The sequence below is a fragment of the Lissotriton vulgaris genome, chromosome 3_1 (genome assembly GCF_964263255.1).
Source record: "Lissotriton vulgaris chromosome 3_1, aLisVul1.2, whole genome shotgun sequence".
Taxonomy (NCBI): Eukaryota; Metazoa; Chordata; class Amphibia; order Caudata; family Salamandridae; genus Lissotriton; species Lissotriton vulgaris.
In genome coordinates this window covers 1240561843-1240582570 of record NC_141689.1, presented here as the reverse complement: position 1 = coordinate 1240582570, position 20728 = coordinate 1240561843, and the positions used below count along the sequence as shown (strand labels likewise).

The 20728-nt window shown below is 48.1% G+C and overlaps 1 protein-coding gene across 1 annotated transcript in view; it reads right to left on the bottom strand.

The window, feature by feature from the left end:
- The window catches only part of LOC147727723 (uncharacterized), a 170769-nt gene that overhangs the window by 90568 nt on the left and 59473 nt on the right, over nt 1–20728 (bottom strand). Inside the window, exons 2-3 of the mRNA XM_086961720.1 lie at nt 2767–2893; nt 763–882 (exon numbers count right to left, since the gene is read on the bottom strand). Coding sequence (XP_086817846.1) covers nt 763–882; nt 2767–2893 — 247 coding nt within the window. The remainder of the gene's footprint in view (nt 1–762; nt 883–2766; nt 2894–20728) is intronic.

Genomic DNA, 20728 nt, shown 5'->3' with positions numbered 1-20728 from the left:
AGGCCATACCTTGGCTACTTAGGCGTGTAATACTTCCAGTCTGCTTCAACTTTTACATTATAAAACTGACATTTAAGACATGGGACACATTAACGAGAAATCACTTCCCCTCCCCTTCTACTCCACTGCTGGGTAATCTGAATTTTATTCCGAAGATTGTGAAGGGTGATTTTGTAAACTGATCAGAAGTTGGGAGAAAGATGCTATGGGATCTATTTCAGAGGAATGAAATCAAGGTGTTTAAATAAATGCATACATGATTATAAGGTACACAAAACTGACCGCATCACCCTCAATTTTAGCACTTCTTACTCATCATCATCATCAAAATACTTTATTCGGCATTCTTTCATAGAAACCATAAAAGTAACATTTTAAAATACAACACGTTCGATGTCTTAAAAGCAATAAATTGATAACAGTGTTTCACTATGATAAAAACAATTTAAAAGCGGCGTTGATACAAGAAGGGGGGGCTAAAATGACCATTAAAAAAGATCTCTAAGACACAGTAATTTTAAAAATCCAAACATTTTCTGTAGTTCATTGCACATTTCAGGAAGCCGGCCACAAACGGGATACAGTCAGATTTAAGCAATTGCAGATAAAACAAAGCGGGAAGTACTTGTGCAAAATTTAGCTTTTTTAAAAGAGATTTCAAATGAATAGTCCTGGGCATTTCATAATATTTGTAAACAACATGAAGTGGAGTAGGTCCTGTGGAGACTTGAAGTCGCAGCCAGAGGAGCACTTCTTACTCACGTTTGACACTCTTAACCCTTTTACTACTGGATATTTTCTCAGATTCCGGAATGTCTGTTGGACACATGTCATCGTCGTCTTTATGTTTTAAGGAAAAGACAGAAGTGGCGATAACAGTGCCTGTTGCAAAGTAAAGAGAAATTAAGAGTTAATTTACAACGTGTTATTTTATAGACAGATATTACCCAATGCATGCATAGTGAACTTGAAGCACAAATTGGGGTTAGTAGACCATAACAGACCACAGCTCCTTGGATTCCAGATGTATTTATTGGGTACACGTACTCAGTTCTTTAGTAAGATCTGCAGATGATGCCATGCCACCAGAGACACATTGTTCCTGTTCTGGGATTTCACTTTAAACCCATTACAAATATTTAAACTGGTTCTTTAGATATCAGCAAGTCCATACCTTCACAATGCACAGATCTGTGAACTAACATTCCAAACAGGATTGATTCTAGTTATATTCCAACAACTTGTAATTCTTCAGTGCGCCCTCACATTGTGGTAGTACAGTAACCTCCTTCCTTGGTTATAGAGACTAGCAAATTTGGAGTTGGTCATTTGTATATTAAGAGTTGAGGGAGGGGAAGGTATTTAGCGCAGAAGTTGGATTCTAAAAAGGGCACGAGGAATTGCATAAAGCATCTCAAGGTGGCTATAGATAGTGATCAAACAAAGATCGTTCCCAAAAAGCTTCCGTGTGGCTCTCAAAATGAGAATGAATTATTAAAATTCGATAAACTAATGTCCAATGTCTCTTTGGAGATCCCAATATGTATTGAATCTAATGATGTCCCAGGCGGTCCATAAGTCAATTTTCTATACATCGAAACTGGGTTTTGTTGATAAAATCTTTTGCAATTCTGCTCTGATCCCAAAAACTGATTCGAAGAATTTCTAATATGTGGACTACTCCTAGGATTGTTTCCCCTTATAACAAATTTCAGAATGGAAGATCATTGGTATTTTTGTCTGAGGTTTCTTCTGACAAGATGGCAGTTGAACATACATGGAGTCTACAATACTGTCTCGTCTATGTGAGCCACGCTGTGGAGGATTTCAGCATCCAGCACGTTCAGTCAGCCTACTGAAGAGTACCAAAGAGTCAAGTAAAGGATTCCTATAAGCCAAAGTTCATGTCATTTAAATGCCCACACCTCATGCCCCTGAACCATCCACACTAGCCATAAACTGACATGAGGCACCTTGAGTTTCTAGGATCACTTAATTCTGGTGGAAATGTTTTCTACTATATAAAGTTGCTGGGATTTGGGTTTCTGGACACATACTTAACAGTAACGGAGAACACTCCAGTTAACAACTGATGTATATCGGAACTGGTTATTGGTGGCTAATGGTGTCTACACGTTTTTACTGATGTTTCAATTTCTAGTCTTGTACTTTCCAATATGCACATATTGTCTAAAGTCCAAAACCCCATAGGCCCCATCACAATTCAACAGAAACCATTTGTAACTTTTCAACTGAGATACAAAGAACCTGTTCAGCGCAGTACAGTAAATACCAGGATTATACCTCAGTGCAGAACAACATTTTTCGCAAGTCCACTATGACCACCAGATTTAGAATCCAGGTGAATTTTTTTAGCTGTGGTTACACTCAACCATGTCATGGTGGTAATATGTGGTTTCCATGAACTGATGCAGAATACCACACGAATGTAAGCATGCAGGAATAAGAAAGAGGTGAGAAAATTGATTACTGTACATTTCTATTACAGTTAAACACATTGAGACCTACAAGGTGCATTGAGCAGCACTGCGTACCGGCACAGAGGCAGGACTCTTGCAACAGGACACCCCCAGCCTTTTGGCCCTAGTGCATATCAATCAGTTACATGACGTGTGGCTGCCCAGAAATCAATCAAACTCAACCTAATTTTTTATTTACATTTCATGCAATGTGCACTCTATGAGAAATGAGGAATGGTTTTAGACTGAAAACAACCACTTATAGAAGCAGAGACTGTATCTTTACCCAATGAGGATAAGGCCTGCCGGATTTCCTTCATGACAATCTTGTAAAGCTCGTTCTGCCATTCGTGTAAAAGCTTCCACTCCTCGTCAGAGAAATAGGCAGCAACGTCCTGGAATGTAACTGGTCCCTGGAAAATAAAATAGGGATCTGAGCAACTTTGATCAGTGAAATTTAATATACCATGAATGTATATGAATTTAAAATAATATTTTATATTGGTCTTATATTGGTCTCACTGCCTAGGGCAGATTGGTGAACTGTAGAGCATGTGGGAAGTAAGCACCCTGACCAAACTGTGCAAAGTGAATGAGAGAAGAAGTGACTATCCACAACTACAGAGGCAACAATGAAACTAACATGGACAGATATGTCTGCAGATCAAGGTACCCCGTTAACTGAAGAGGCGCATTTATCAAGAAATCAATAACGCACGTATGTACAAATATGCACATAAAAACGAAAGTTTATAGTAATAGACACGTTTACACATATGATCAAGCACAAATATGCATGTGCACACGTGCAAACGCCCACATACACAAACAATAACCCACATGCCTTGCTAAAACCTAAAGCCTCCACTTTTCTTGCGGATTATATTTGCTCCTCCTCTGCAGCTCCTGTTCTTCCTACAGTGGAGTGTCCTGTTCACAAACGTAGGTTCTCGAGTAACAACAGCATAGTCAGCAGAGCGCTAGGCAGGGCTTTAAGTGGGCCAGGTCTCACCGAGTCTGAGCACCAGCAGTTTTTTTAAGGGGGCCTCAAAACAGGTCTCTATCGGGCCCTGTTTTGTGCTCCGGCACAGGCGGTCCATTTGTTTCTGGACTGCAGTGACCGCAGGCACATCGATGTGTGCCTGCTCACACTGCTCACTTCTCACTAGTGGAGAAGTTACGGCATGACTTCATGCCAGGTGAGCGTTGTAGGAGAAGGGAAATCCTTTAAAGAGAGTCGTTTTCTCTCTGGATTTCCCTTCTCTTTTTGAAACTCAGCGTAGGAAGGTAGAATCTGACTACATGGTTACCCCCACTTTTGTCCTGGTGTTTTGCTGGTTTTTGACTAGTCTGACTGGGATCCTGCTGTCCAAGACCACAGTCTATCTGCTTTCTCCCTTAAATTGCAATGTATGTACTTTAGGTACACTTTAGATTGGATACTGGGGTACCCTTATCAGTCTCTAGTATATGGTACACCATGTACCCAGGGCATATGTACCCCAGGGAACTCCCATGGGCTGCAGCATGTATTATGCCATCCCTGAGAGGCCATCCAAATTAACATGACAGGCCTGCTACTGCAGACTGTGTAAGATGGTGCTTGCACAACTTACTGAGTTATAGGTTCACTATATCTATCTAAATCACTACACTTAAATACCTGTCAGTCACCCCTCTGGCAGGCCTTATCAATCCTGAAGGCAGGGTGCTGGATTTTACGTGAGAGGGTGCCTCTGCATGAGGAGAGCCCCTCTGCAGCCTTCGGAGATCATTCTCCGGGGTTGTCTGTGACGCAGCCAGACATATATGTTTAAGTGCATTATAACCTCGCGGTAAAAGCAAACTTTAAAACAGCTGCTTCGAAACATGTTGTGTTTGGTGTCAAAAACACTTTGGAATCATACCTCCACACCAGTAACTGGTGTGGGAGGTACGATTCCACCCTTCTAGAACCACTACTGTGGGTCACCAGTCTACACAGTACCAGCTTTCTCGACCTGGGCAGCACAAAATGGATGCTGCCAGCCACAGACACGGGTCTGCCCTCCTGCTGCTTAGCCAAGCACGAGCAGAGGAAGGCATGACAATAGGCATCCTGTCACAGGGAGGTGTAACCACCTCCCAGACAGGATGCAGTGTATTAGGGCTGGGTGGGTGCACTCTCTGAGTGCCAAAAATTCTGCACTGGGGGCACCTTTGGTGTCCCTGTGTAAATTCCAGCTAAACCAGTTCTGGGAGCCATTGGCTGCTGCTCTGGGGCAAAACTGGACAAAGGATATGGGTGTAGCCACCCCTCTGTCCTGCCCCTCCTCTAGGAGGATCCACAGATTCTTTCCAACCCCTTCCCATGGGTATAAAGTGGGTTACCTGACTACAGGACTTAAGAGTTTACCTGGACAAGATTCTGCTAAGAAAAACAAGTACTTTGACTGCCTACACAACGCTGGACGACTGAAGAATCTCCCTTGGAGTAAAGGCGTTACTCCCCTGCAAAAGCAGGCACCTTTTTCCTGCTTCTCCTGAGCTCCTGAGGACTACAAAGATTTCATCAACACAGGAGGTGGATTCCCGAAGGTAACGGATGTCGATCTGCCCTCTCTGCGATTCTGAGACAAGTATCCCTCGTGGGGACCGTGCAACCCGAACCCCTGTGCACCGCGTATATTTGCACTTGCATATTCTTAGTGACGATTCCTGATCCTGTGCTGTGGACTCCGTGTAGTCCTGACCCTGAGCAGTATTTGCAAAGAGGATTTCCTGCATCCACTCTCCGAGTGTCCTGTAAACTTGCTTGAGGTCTCCTCACGATCCCTGGTCCGTTGGCCTGTGGGTCCTGGCGAGAGTCACCTTGTTTGTTCTTGGCCTTACCTAGTTGCTCCAGACGTGCCCTGACTCTCTATTGCTTGGAGATTCCCCTGGACCTTGCTGGTCCACTTCATTACCTGTTTCCTCTGACTGCATGGGTTGCATTTGCCAAGGATTGTTGGTGGTGCAGCCGGACAGCGACCCCTCTGCCCTCGACATACTTCACTGGACAGCTCACCTTCGGATCCTGGTCATCCTCGATATCTCCTGGTCTCCGTGGCTGCAGAGTCAAGCAACCGTTCTTTGCACCTGAAGCACCCAACATCAGTGGGCATTTGACTACCGAGCCCCCTGGTCACCTGAAGTGACCCAGAATCTGCCCCCTCTGCTTTCAGGTTCCTCTCACCTCGAATCCAGGCTTGGATTCCACAGGACACTCTTCGCCTTCCTGGCAGCAGTACTTCGTTGCAGGTCTCCAATGAAAACGACAAAGGTTTCCGACACCACTTGCCCCCTATGCACCTGGCTCCTTTGGGATAGGTAACACAGGTACCTCGGTACTCACTGGTGGGATGACCTTAGAACCTCCTATGTTCCAAAGGGTTTGCTCGAAGTCCTCGTAGAAGTGTCCTTAAACTTTAAATTTGCAAACGTGACTTTCCCATAGAGTTGTACGGAGCACGCGTCTGTTTTCTCACTGCACCCGTCCTCCGTGGGCCCCTGTGGGCCCCCTGTGTCACTCCTCCACAATCAGGACCAGATGGAAAGGAGTCAGGGACACAACAGTAGCAAAACAAAGCAAACCAACGATGCAGTCTCGCCTAACCCATGCTGCATGACCCACTCAACATACTCTTCCATCACAGGGGCATGGCCAAGCGCTGCAAAATGGTGGCCGCATATTAGTGGAGCTTCTGGTCGGGCTTTGATCCAACATCATCAGTGAGTGCAGCACACTTGGGGGCTGGGACCAAACTGAAGGATGCCTCAAAGGCACATGGCGGTCAAGGCGCAGGGCACCAGAAAGATCATGTGTCTTAATGGAACACAAGATGACAGATGCTTGTACTCGTGAAGGTGAGGGAGGGAAGGCCTTGCCAACCCCATCTATGAAGATCCGGAAGAATTATCTGCAGAAACGAAAAGAAAGGTCAGGCCCTTTGGCTGCCTGGGTGGAAAAGACCTATACCTCACTCTGTGATGGGGCCTCAACTTGGAGAGATGAGGATTAGCGCCTGGAGGGAGTGTTAGGAGGGAGGAATTACTCGTGCCTCCCTGGGCAAACAGGACATGTGCTCGGCCTAGGGGTACTGCGGGTCCTTGCCCCCCCACCCCCACAAGCTGTACTTACCTTGATAGCTTATTTGACATGCCCTGTGGGGGAGCAGTGATGTCCCATTAATGGGGAGAAACTGATCTGGCTGACCCCCCCTCAGTGACCCACAATGAAAAGGGGATGGCCCCTGAAAACCTCCCAGTGCCCCACTCATCTGAGCAGCTCAACCAGATTATCTATGCCTTTGTCAGCACTAAAATGGAACTGGCCACTAAAGTGGACGCTGTTGTGTTCGGACTGGAGCCCCTGAATGATGAATATAGAAAACTCTCAGACTGAGTGAAAACAGCAAAGTCGGTCATACAAGACCTTCAACCCAGCACCACGGGCCACAGCCGCAACTCCCTAATCTGATGGACAAGATCCATTTTCTGGAGAGTAGATTTAAGGATACAAAATGGTGATCAAGACACAATAATGTCCGCATTGTAGGACTCTGAGAGGGTGTGAGTCTCATTTCTTTCATAGAAAAATGGCTCTTGACACATGCAGCATCCGCTGGCCTCTCCTCTTGCTTCATCGTGGAACGGGAGGAATGGATGCCCACCTGCAGACCTCCGCACGGGCACCCCAGGCCAGCCATAGCCAAAATTCTAAATTCCAGAGATAAAGATGCACTCTTTGTTGGAAGGCAGACAGCAGCATCACTTTTGAAAATGTGCATGTGATGATATTTCTTGACTAGACTACGGAAGTTCAACAATAGTGAGCCCCATTCCTAGGTGCTAAACCACGGCTGAGAGACATGAGTTTAAAATACTCAGTCCTACTCCTGGCAAATTTGAAAGTGATCATGGATCAACAATCTTACTTTTTCACAGAACCTGCAGAGATTTGGCATTGGATAGAACAGCGGCTGAGTGCCATGCCAGTGGTGGGCAGGGAGGGGCCCTGGTGGTCCACTTGTAAGTCTGGCTGGGGTGGGTGCGAAGCATGGCGTGAGGCTGCGTAGACTGGACAAGGATTGGGCTCACCAGCGCAATTGCACTGGGAGAGACTGTCGACACTGCCCACTGCATCACCACTTAGAAATTCAGAGACCGGAGATGACTAGGACAATTCTGGCAGTTCCTATTCAGTCAAAGAATCGGGGGTGTCCCAATCAAGCATGGCATCCATGATCCCATTGACGTTAACATCTCAAACCTCTGAAGACTTAATCTAAGTGCTGTAAGGGAGCCTGCCACCCTATGGACATGGCCCCTGAAGCGGCACGCTACAATGAGATACAACCACATACTCACACTGCCAGTCGAGGAGTAATTACTTCACTGGCTTTCAGCCACCCGCAATCTCCTCCTTCTTAGTTACAGTACATAAATTTTCAAATTCAAATTCAAATAAACTTTATTCGGTTTCACGTCGGAAAACCATAAAAGTTACAACGGTTAGAAGTACATAAAAACATTAATACGTTAAAACATGATTTAAAAAATTTGACCATATACACAATTTATGGATAAAACCCAATATCCAACCTCCCCAATTGATCAGAACCTTTAAAGTGCAATGTGCCCGGAAAACATAACTTCCTATTTTATTTTCTTAATGGCTCACGCTAGACCTGATAGATCCTACATAGATCATCCATTGTTTAAACATCCATACAGGCCCTGGATTTCACAGTAGCTTTTAAAAAACCCACTATAAAATTAAAACAGTCCTCTTTCCACAATTGCAGCTACATTAATGCAGGACAGGCCTGAATAAAATTAATTCTTTTTAAAATAGGAACCAAAAAATACCTTCAAGGGGTTTCATAGAACTTATATAAAAACATAAAATACAGCAAATCCTGTGGAGACTGTCATATCTCCTACTGATGAGCCGACTGAGTTGCAATGGCCAATACCATAGAGACCGCGTTGATAGCTAACCCTCTCACTTGTGAGCTTCTTAGGACTAGCAGCGTCACATGTTATGGAGGATACATCACAGGTTTGTTGTTTGGACAGCTGGATGCAGTACTGTCGACTTTGGGAGAGGAGTTGAGAAGTTTTGGTCATAGTAAAGCCTGATCTTCAGTTATTGGGATGGGGAGACTGTTAGACGGGGACCCGGAGGGTCGGCCGGGGACAGGGGGAGAGGCCTCCGGTGAGGGCCGTCTCCAGCGATCGTACAGACGAGTAACTTCCCCCCCACAGATGGATACCACACAAGGATGAGGTCAACACTCTTTATATACGATTCTTGAAGCAAGGTTATCAGCGATACAGTGAGGTAGGGACACGAGGGTCCTCTCAATTCTAGTCTCTGAAGGGGAAAGGGTAGCGGGACAGTCTTGGTACCGGTCTGGTACCGGGGGGTGGCAAGATGGGTAGCTCACAATCCTCGAGCTCGGAGTTCTGGTAGGTCGGGCCGCGGCAGCGCCGGCAGGCTAGGATGATAAGTCTTGTTGGAGAAGGGCCGCGGCAGCGCCAGCAGGCAAGGTGATGGTTCACACAAGGATGGGCCGCGGCAGCGCCAGCAGGTCCCGACGACGGTGTAGGTTGCAGAGGGCCGCGGCAGCGCCAGCAGGCAGGAGCGATGGTTCACAAGGATGGGCCGCGGCAGCGCCAGCAGGTCCCAACGAAGGTGTAGGTTGCAGAGGGCCGCGGCAGCGCCAGCAGGCAGGAGCGATGGTTCACAAGGATGGGCCGCGGCAGCGCCAGCAGGTCCCGACGAAGGTGTAGGTTGCAGAGGGCCGCGGCAGCGCCAGCAGGCAGGAACGATGATTCACAAGGCAGGGCTGTGGCAGTGCCAGCAGTCCGTCAAGGATGAGTTCTTCAAGGTGTCTCTCGACTCCAGGATACAACTGCCTTCCTGCTCTGGAGCTGCCCCGGTTATAGGTCTGGCCCCCTTTGATGTCCGGACCCTCGCGCTTGGAGGTCGGGAGGTCCGGGATGAGTGAGTCCAGACACCCAGCAGGGGGGTGGAGCCAGCGCCCAGGGAGACCGGGGGCGATCGGCACCTGGCGGGGGAGAGCCATCGACACCTCTCTCTCCCATTGACCTGCCAAGTGGTCTCTTCATCTCCTGGGTGGATGGTGGTGCCTCGATGTTGGGGCCGGGCCAGGCCCAGGGTTGGGGTCGAGCTGAGGCCACGCGGCCTCGTGGGGCAGTGTCCAAGATGGCGGCTGGGCCGGGGCAATGCTGCTGATGGCGGCCCGGACTGGCCGATGTCGGGGTGTTCGGGAGCAGGCGTCCCGTTGGGGACGGGTTGCGGATTGCTTCTGTGGGTTGCCGGGGTGGTTCTTCTGGTGACACCGGGAGAGCCGGTGTTCGGGCCTTATTATGCGGGGAGGGAGCGGCCCCTTCACGAGGCCTGTCCAACAGAGACCCTGGGTGGTGAGTGTGGTACTAGGGGGCCGAGGTCCTTCCACTACTCACTAGGCCACACTCTCATTCACTATGGCTAGGAACACTTTCAGAATGTGGAACATCCGAGGCAGGAGTTCTCCTCAAATAAACGCCATGCAGCACATACATAACTCAAACTTAGGGAAGCCCATATTGCTTTCCTACAGGAAACCCATACCGGCAAGGGGGAAGATCGCAAACTACAAAGAGGATGATGGGGCCAGTGTTATAGCACAACTTACTCTGGCTATGCGAGGGGGGCCGTTCTGTGGATCAGACATTAGGTCTCGTTTAAATATATGGAAGTTGCAGTAGACAAGGAGGAACGCTATGTGTTTGTGGAAGGGATCTTAGATGGAACTGCTGCATTATTGGAAAGCTTTTACGCCTCGAAAATGGACCAGCCATGATTCCTGTTCGAACTGATGGTGCGCCTGGTCCGTTGGGCCCACCTCCCATGGATTATTGATGACAACTTTAACTGTGTGCTGGACATGACACCAGATCGATCCCACCCCTCATTGCCCCTACCTTCACGATGAATGCTACCAACCGTTTTAAACAATGGCTGACGCACTGGTTCTTGTTATATATCTGGAGGACCCTACACCCAGACTCCAGGGAATACTCATTCTATTCCCCCTGCACAACCTCTATGCTCACCTGGATCGATTCCTATGCTGCCCTGCTACATAGGCACTACTATCTGCAGCAGAGTAGCTAGGCAAAATCATCCCTGAACATGCACCCTTACTCCATTAATTCGGCTGGGGGAGGTACACATCACCTGTTCCGGCCTGGAGACTCCAACCAACTGCCTTGGAAGACGATGACTTTCACCAGACACTCCGGTATCCACTACATTACTAAACATAGTAACACAGCCTCCACTCGCCTAGTAGAATGGGAGGTCTGGAAGACGGTAGTCCGGAGGGCATTGAATTCATGCACTAATAGGCGCACGAGGCACAATCCACCTGGAACTGATCCAATCCTTGGAAACTACCACAATGGAGGCTCAACAAGCTTGAAAGATATTAACTGCTTCAGGAGAGTGTTATGCCCAGTTAGTGGGATACTTATGATGCATAGGCTACAAGGCATATAGCACCAAAGTAAACCCTGAATGGGAAAAGTCTGAGCGCATGCTCACTTGGCTGACAAGAAACTAACCCCACGCCCAAAACCACAATGGACTACCTACGAGGGCCCCACATTGAAAACTTCCTCCCCTCGATCACCATTAGGATAGTGCCTGTTGAATATAGGGAGACCTTAAATGCCCCTCTCACTGAGCAAGGAGTACGTAAAGGTAACTGTGACTCCCCAATCAGTAAAACACTGGGATTGGATAGCTTACCAATTCAATTTTACATAACATAAGAGGATCCTGCAACTAGTAGAGGTCTACAGTGCTGTCCTAACCACAGAGGAACTGACGCAGTCCATGTGTGAAGCCTTACTTATTTCACTCCTGAAGTCAGGGCGTGATCCGTTCGAGATCAGCCCATACCGTTCTCTAGCCATGCCAGGTAGTGACTATATAATCCTTAGCAGGTTATTAGCAACACAACATTTAATGTAATGCCAACCATGAGCCATTCAGATCAAAATGGTTTAATACTCGGCAGACCCAAGTCTCTTAATATACGTAGACTGCACAGAATCATGGCTGAGGCCCCAGAGCACCAGCCATATTAGGCCTGCTTTGAACTGGACCTGCAGAAGGCCTTTGACATGCTAGACTGGGAGTACATGTTTGCAGTAGTCCATAAAATAAGATTGGGAGACAACATTTTCCATCTGATTAGACTCTTATATACTGGACTGACTGCAAGATTAACAAGCATTTGCAATGCAATGGTCTCGGCATCATTAAAGGTAGAGCTATTGGCATTGCTCATGACATTTTTTTTCTTTAAATCACAAATAAATGGCATTGTCATTAACATTGCCAATACACAGCACTCTGCACTCAACAGCACACAATGCTCTGCACACTCACTCTGCACTCACTGCTCTGCACACTCACTCTGCACTCACTGCTCTGCACACTCACTCTGCAATCACTACTCTGCACACTCACTCTGCACTCACTACTCTGCACACTCACTACTCACTTCTCTGCACTCACTACTCACTACTCTGCACTCACTACTCACTACTCTGCACTCACTACTCTGCACTCACTACACTGCACTCACTACTCACTACACTGCACTCACTACTCACTACTCTGCACTCACTACTCACTACTCACTACTCACTACTCACTACTCACTACTCTGCACTCACTACTCACTACTCACTACTCTGCACTCACTACTCTGCACTCTGCACTCACTACTCACTACTCTGCACTCACTACTCTGCACTCACTACTCTGCACTCACTACTCTGCACTCAGCACTCTGCACTCAGCACTCACTACTCTGCACTCAGCACTCTGCACTCACTACACTGCACTCACTACTCACTACTCTGCACTCACTACTCACTACTCACTACTCACTACTCACTACTCTGCACTCACTACTCACTACTCACTACTCTGCACTCACTACTCTGCACTCTGCACTCACTACTCACTACTCTGCACTTACTACTCTGCACTCACTACTCTGCACTCACTACTCTGCACTCACTACTCTGCACTCAGCACTCACTACTCACTACTCACTACTCTGCACTCACTACTCTGCACTCAGCACTCTGCACTCTGCACTCACTACTCACTACTCTGCACTCACTACTCACTACTCTGCACTCACTACTCTGCACTCACTACTCACTACTCTGCACTCACTACTCACTACTCTGCACTCACTACTCTGCACTCACTACTCTGCACTCACTACTCTGCACTCACTACTCTGCACTCAGCACTCACTACTCTGCATTACTACTCTGCACTCACTACTCTGCACTCACTACTCTGCACTCACTACTCTGCACTCACTACTCTGCACTCACTACTCTGCACTCACTACTCTGCACTCACCACTCTGCACTCACTACTCTGCACTCACTACTCTGCACTCACTACTCACTACTCTGCACTCACTACTCACTACTCTGCACTCACTACTCTGCACTCACTACTCTGCACTCACTACTCTGCACTCACTACTCTGCACTCACTACTCTGCACTCACTACTCTGCACTCACTACTCTGCACTCACTACTCACTACTCTGCACTAACTACTCACTACTCTGCACTCACTACTCTGCACTCACTACTATGCACTCACTACTCTGCACTCACTACTCACTACTCTGCACTCACTACTCACTACTCTGCGCTCACTACTCTGCACTCACTACTCTGCACTCACTACTCTGCACTCACCACTCTGCACTCACCACTCTGCACTCACCACTCTGCACTCACCACTCTGCACTCACTACTCACTACTCTGCACTCACTACTCTGCACTCACTACTCTGCACTCACTACTCTGCACTCACTACTCTGCACTCACTACTCTGCACTCACTACTCTGCACTCACTACTCTGCACTCACTACTCACTACTCTGCACTCACTACTCTGCACTCACTACTCTGCACTTACTACTCTGCACTTACTACTCTGCACTCACTACTCTGCACTCACTACTCTGCACTCACTACTCTGCACTCACTACTCTGCACTCAGCACTCACTACTCTGCATTACTACTCTGCACTCACTACTCTGCACTCACTACTCTGCACTCACTACTCTGCACTCACTACTCTGCACTCACTACTCTGCACTCACTACTCTGCACTCACTACTCTGCACTCACTACTCTGCACTCACTACTCTGCACTCACTACTCTGCACTCACTACTCTGCACTCAGCACTCTGCACTCAGCACTCTGCACTCAGCACTCTGCACTCTGCACTCACTACTCTGCACTCACTACTCTGCACTCACTACTCTGCACTCACTACTCTGCACTCACTACTCTGCACTCACTACTCTGCATTACTACTCTGCATTACTACTCTGCATTACTACTCTGCACTCAGCACTCTGCACTCAGCACTCTGCACTCAGCACTCTGCACTCAGCACTCTGCACTCACTACTCTGCACTCACTACTCTGCACTCACTACTCTGCACTCACTACTCTGCACTCACTACTCTGCACTCAGCACTCACTACTCTGCATTACTACTCTGCACTCACTACTCTGCACTCACTACTCTGCACTCACTACTCTGCACTCACTACTCTGCACTCACTACTCTGCACTCACTGCACTCACTACGCTGCACTCAGCACTCACTACTCTGCATTACTACTCTGCACTCACTACTCTGCACTCACTACTCTGCACTCACTACTCTGCACTCACTACTCTGCACTCAGCACTCTGCACTCACTAATCTGCACTCACTAATCTGCACTCAGCACTCACTACTCTGCATTACTACTCTGCCCTCACTACTCTGCCCTCACTACTCTGCCCTCACTACTCTGCACTCACCACTCACTACTCTGCACTCACTACTCTGCACTCACTACTCACTACTCTGCATTACTACTCTGCACTCACTATGCACTCACTACTCTGCACTCACTACTCTGCACTCACTACTCTGCACTCACTACTCTGCACTCAGCACTCACTACTCACTACTCTGCATTACTACTCTGCACTCAGCACTCACTACTCTGCATTACTACCCTGCACTCCCTACTCTGCACTCACTACTCTGCACTCACTACTCTGCACTCACTACTCTGCACTCACTACTCTGCACTCAGCACTCTGCACTCAGCACTCTGCACTCAGCACTCACAACTCTGCACTCACTAATCAACTATCTGAGGGTGTTATGACCTTTGCCTTGTTGTTTTATTTTCCTAAATATTAAACTGCTCATTCACAAGTTGCAAATACCTTCCTGCAACTGATTAAACCTTACGGAACTTGTTTAAATCGTTTCTAAGTCTTAGTTGAAAAATATTTTTAATGGGCTAATGAATTGCAACAATACCCTGAATCAGCACACATACCAGAGTCAGAATTTTGTGGGGTTTTTTCTTAGCTGAATCATCAGCAATTTGTGTGTTCCATATGCTGTTTCAGTGTGCGTGATTTGGTTACGTACATGCTGAGGAGCATCCTAAATGCCCCCGGAATCCCGCCGCGGCCGCCCCGGAAGTCAGGCACGGTCGCCTGTGACGGGGGCGGGGCCACGTCCAGACCGGAAGAGGAGGCAGGCGGAGTCAAATGCGTCTCGCGCCCGGGGCTCCTGTGAGCGGTGTGGAGCCCCGGGGCCGCGCCAGCAGGAGGTTGGGCGCCGCGTGCTGAGAGCAGAGTCCCCGACATTGGCCAGGTAAGTTCCAAAAGGCTGGGGGGGCTTGGTGCACTTGTGTGTGTGTGTATGCGTGTATGCTCGTGTGTGTATGTATGTGTGCGAGGGTGAGGGCGGGGGAGGGAAGGGGGGCCTCGGAGCACTTGTGTGTGTGCGCGTGTGTGTGTATGTGTCAGGGGGGGTGTCTCTGTATGTATGTATGTGCGTGCGTGCATGGGCGCTTGTGTGTGTGTATGCGCATGCGTGTGTGGTGCTTGAGCATCCCAGGAGACAGCGCCTGGCCACAGCGCGCGTTCCCGTTTCAAATCGGCTCCAAGGCGATGCGCGCGGCCGGAACTGTCTCCTGGGAAGCACACTCGCTAACAATAGTTCTCGGCGAGACGCGCTTCCGCGCGTTTAGCCGAGACCTAAAAACTGGCAGACTGATTTCTGAATCCTTCCCGGGATGTCCGCTTTCACACTCCTATTTGTGCTGGTGACTGAACCGCTGGTGCAATACCTTTGGAACTCAGTGCAGCACTGGGGTGTTCTGATTGGAGGGAAGCTGCATGCAGTGTGCCTTTATGCGAATGACGTCTTGCTCTACATAAAAGATTTTCGAGCTGGGATGTCCGACAGGCTGACTTGATACACATGTACTGGCCGAGCCGCACAGCCAAGGCCAAGGCCTTGCAGTCTTCAATGCAGCTACAGGCCACAAGGAACTTTGCACAATAGAGGGTTGTGTATTGGGGTCACACAGGCACCGTAAACGTGTAGGAGCAACAACCCGCTTCTTTGACCTTGCCCGGTTGCTAGCGAAAAGCACCATCACTATTGGAGGGAAATCAGCAAAGCTTCCGGGAACAACTCAGTGGCACAACACGGTGATTCATTGGGCTGAGGCAAAATCTACAGCCTTACACCGAGAAGAGGCTTGTGGCCTCCGCAAACATCCCATCTCATTTGACTGGGAAATATACTCCTCAAATTCAAAGAAAATACCACAGACAATGCAGGACCACCCAACCCAGACCTCTCCACACTATACACCTCTAGCCACACCAACTTTGAATGATATTGCTGGCCCACCACTGACTTAAAACATACTTGATACACACATCGATCCAGGACCTAGATTTGGTCGCTGACGACACTTATTAGCTCTAGTCACCAACTTGCACTGGAAACAGATTACCAACCCACAGATCAGGCTAGTTTTCAGTTTTATTTGTTCTTCATGTTATAAGCTATTACAAACCACACAGTAACTATCATTGTGCTTGTTGACTGCATCATTATAAGATTGACCTAAAATACAGATGACTGTAAGTATCAAAATGTAATATTCATATTTGCTAAAACCTATAAAAATTATTTAACAAAGAAAAAAAAACTTCCACCACTGGGTGGTTTGCTGGAAATGTGCCCCATGACACGAAACACCATGAATTCAAGTTATATCACAGCACAACATAGAGACAAAGCCAATACACCGTCCTGCCTCCATCTGCAGAGGCCGCTCCCACCACGCTCTTCACCAAGCCTCCTGCGGTATCGTAGCTTGTGCCTACGCTTGTGCCCACGCTTGTGCCTACGCTTGCCTGCACTTGGTTTCCAGCCCAACGCTAGCGCTATTGTGATTAGCATTGTTGTTGTGTGCGCTAGGATTGTATCCTCGTTTGGTGCGCTTGCATTGATAGAGCGTCGCGCTGGTTGCATATTTGCTGCCTTGGCTGTTTTTTGACTAGGTCACATCTGCCGACTGGACCGGCGACTCTGCCCACCCCAGCCCCGTAGTCCTTGCTTCCGCTTTGGCTGCCATCTTGCTGTTGTTGTTATTGTCCCAGCCTGCAGCTCCACCCCGCATCCCGCCTCCCAGCGGACCACCCCTCGCCCCGCCCCCTCCACTATCTACTTATGGTAGAGACTCTGACGCGCAGCGGTCACGCGCAGCGATCGCGCCCCAGTCGCGCCGAAGGTGCGCCAAAGGTAAGCCCGTCTACGCCCGTCCGCGCCTGGACCGCTCCCAGCGCCAGACCCCCTGGTCCCCGTCCCACCCACCCCACCCGAATTACATACGCCGCCTCCACCCTCCTAGCCCTTAACCCCGGCAGACTCTCCGACTGCGTTCAAGCCGCCCCCGGACACACCCATGGTCCCTTCACGTGCAACTCCTGCAAGTTTGACGGCACCAAGACCAACTCCACATCCACTAACACCAAACAGAGACCTGACACCAACCACCTAAAATGCATCCTGCTCAACACCCGCTCCGTCCATAAACACGCCATCGACCTCTGGAATCTACTAGACACCATCTCTCCGGACGTCGCCTTGAGGTTCCGTGACGATTTGAACCCGTGTTTTCAACATTGTCGTAAACTCATAATTTTGGTACCGGTGAACCGCAAATGATCCATTTAGTATATCCTGGTGTTTTCGCTATGCTACGAGCAAGAGCACTCCTGTTATAACCACATTTCCGATACACCGATGGCATCCATTTTAGATTATGGCATCCATCTTGTATTCTTGCCCTCACATAGTCAATGGACACACAGTGACCTCTGATCAATTCATTTCACTTAAGGACACGTAGGCTTTAGCCGGCGATTCACCTTGCTAGTGACACGTGCACCTTAGGACGGAAACGCTGTGGCCGCATGACTCGGCAAAAGCTGCCTCCTCTGCCTGAGGCCAGTCCTGCTATACTGGTTCTCGTGTTCGTTGGCCTGATCATAATTAGGCGGCCGAAGCTGGTAGCCTTGCCCATTTACGACCCACAAACATCTCTTATCCTGTTTTTCTATCTTCTGCACCTGGCTCTGCTCCTTTCCTTCTGGCCCTTTATTAGGGGGAGGTAACGAAATTTACGATGAGGCGGTCTGGCTCTTGAATGAAAAGATGACATGGGATTATGATCGAACAGTGGGAACCTCTCATTCGTAATGTTTTGACATCAGATATTGTTGACGATTCCTGTGTAACGCCAAATATTTATTGTTGAGGACATAAAGGTTAAGAAACGCACTAGTATGTGGAGAATGTTGCCCCCAGCTAAAAAAACTGTATTTAAGGAGCAACCAACTTTGTGCAAATTGAACAGGCTCCTAGAATCTGCCCTTGTGTAGTTTCTGTGACTTCTGTGTCCCTGCAGTAATAAACCTTTGGTCCTTGACGCCACCATCGAGAAGCCCGTGTTTCTGTTTATTTGTGCACCGAGACAGGTAGAACTCAGGGGTCTTCGGGTGTTGTCCCTGACACCTCTGGACCTTAATAAAAGTCCAGAACTCCAATTGGCGCCCAATGTGGGGCGACGTCATTCGGTACCGGTCCAAAAGCCTGAAGAGTTCGAGAAGCTTTGTGTGAAGATTCCAGAGGGAGGCGCCCCACTTCATCGATCCCGGCATATCGCAAAAGTGGCCGACGTTCTCTTCCACGAGGGTTCCCGTTCGGACGGCTGCAGTGGTCCGCTGCCTTGACTGTCGCCCTGTCTTGGACCCGAGGTGCAGACCTTAGTACGGCGAGACGAGACGGGTTTCTCCTTGGTGACGTCTTCAGTGCCTCAGTTAAGTATTAAGTGGTTGCTAGTTGTTTGGTTGCTTCGTAAGGGTTTGCTCCTGTTTGGATAATCCTTTTAGTTCCTTGGTTTGGTTTGGTTTCGTAAGATTATCACTGGTTGTTCTAATTACGATAATCTTTTGGTTTAGTTTGGGTATCGATACATTTGTTCACTTTGGTAGGCCTAAGTTCTTAGTTCGAGTGCGCACCTTTGTTTGTGTTTGTTCTGTGTTCCGGTTTATAAAATGGTAAGTCGGAAAAACTGTATGTTGTCATGTTTTGGTTGCAACAGGGATTCCCGGTTGGAGGACTCGTGTCTGGTTCCTCCGATTGGAACTCCTCTTTATGATCTTTATTGCAAGCACGGTGTGGGTCCTATATCTTATAATGAGGTATGGATCCGTTACACGGAGAAAGATGGTGTCCTTAGTTGGCCACTACATGGTAGTTTTGAACCCGAAATTCTCGATAATTTAGAAATAAAGTTGTTTAAGAAGAAAGCCCGGCCGGCAATGTTTGATTCTTTCCGTTGTTGGCGAAAAGAATCCAAACAGAGAGAGACTAAAAAGTTGAAGAAAGAGCAAAAAGAGCAAGAGTTGACTTTAGAACAGTCTGCCAAGCAGCTGCAACTCAATGAATCTGAGAAAGCGATAGAGGTAGCCGATAGAGAGCGTAATTTAGCGATAGACAAGTGCTACCCTGCCTTGCCATCGAGTACAGCTAAGACAGTAGAGGACCCTGAAAAGGATCCCTTGTTGTCTTACTCTTTGAGGTCACCTCCACCATATGCACAGGGTGCTACAGCTCCACCTCTGCCAAATGTTCTGTTACCGGTTGCTGGACAGCCTGGTATACCTGCTCCTGCTCCCCTGAATCAAGCTCCTGCACTTCCTATGGTTAACAATATTCCTCCGGCACCCCCTCTTCCAGGGTTGCCAGCTCCTCTGCCTATGCCTGTACCACTGATACCTGTTGTTTCGCAAATTACTTTGCCTGCTTCCCCTACTATTGCTGTTTCTTCTGTCCCAACTACTACTCTACTTCAAACTTCTGCAAGCTATGTGACTCCGCTTTCTGTTCGTCGGAGGATCACTGAATCTGTCTCTAATATTCTATCTCCCTTTTACAAAACTTTGATTAGGAGTCCTGCCTCTGAATCTGTTCAGAGACGTAGTCAGCTTCCTAGTGTTGAAGAACGAGGAATATTAGATTCTACAGCCCTTAGGTGGATTTCGAAAGTTGGAAGGTATAATGTACGAGATGTATTAGATACATTTATGCAATGGAATGAACCGACACAGCGCTATGTGTTTGATGTTATGTGTTCCCTTTTACGTGAGGAATGGGAGGAGAACGATTCTGAACAAGTTCCGGATAAATTAATTCATGTTCAACAAAAATTTGCTGCAGGTATGATAGTTGGTCAGGAGTTAAAAGAAGCAATGGAACTGATTTTAGGTTTTAGATTTGATCCTTCCCTCCGTTCACCAAGAGATTTAGAGAAACGTAGCACAAAACAAGGTCGTCAATATCCTATGAGAGAAGTTCCGCCAATATGGCGCGAAGCTATACAAGCTGATGCGGCCCATGGTATTGCAGCCGCTCCGGCCCAATTCCAGAGAGTGTGGATACACATTCCGTGGAAACGAGCTGAAGTGTTAGCAGTAAAACAGGCCTTGCCAGATGCGCGTAAAAATCCCGCTGGATATTACAAAGAGCTGGCCCAGACGGTTGAAGCTTGCGTAATGAATTTAGCGGACATTGATATGCTATTTGGCAATGTAGTACCACAACCAATTTGGGCTAAAATTCGTAAAGAAAATCATCCAGTTGCCCTAGGTGGTGATTGGCAGGCTATAGTAGCGGCAGATGTTCAACAAATTGGTGGTTCTAAACCCGAACCTCTAA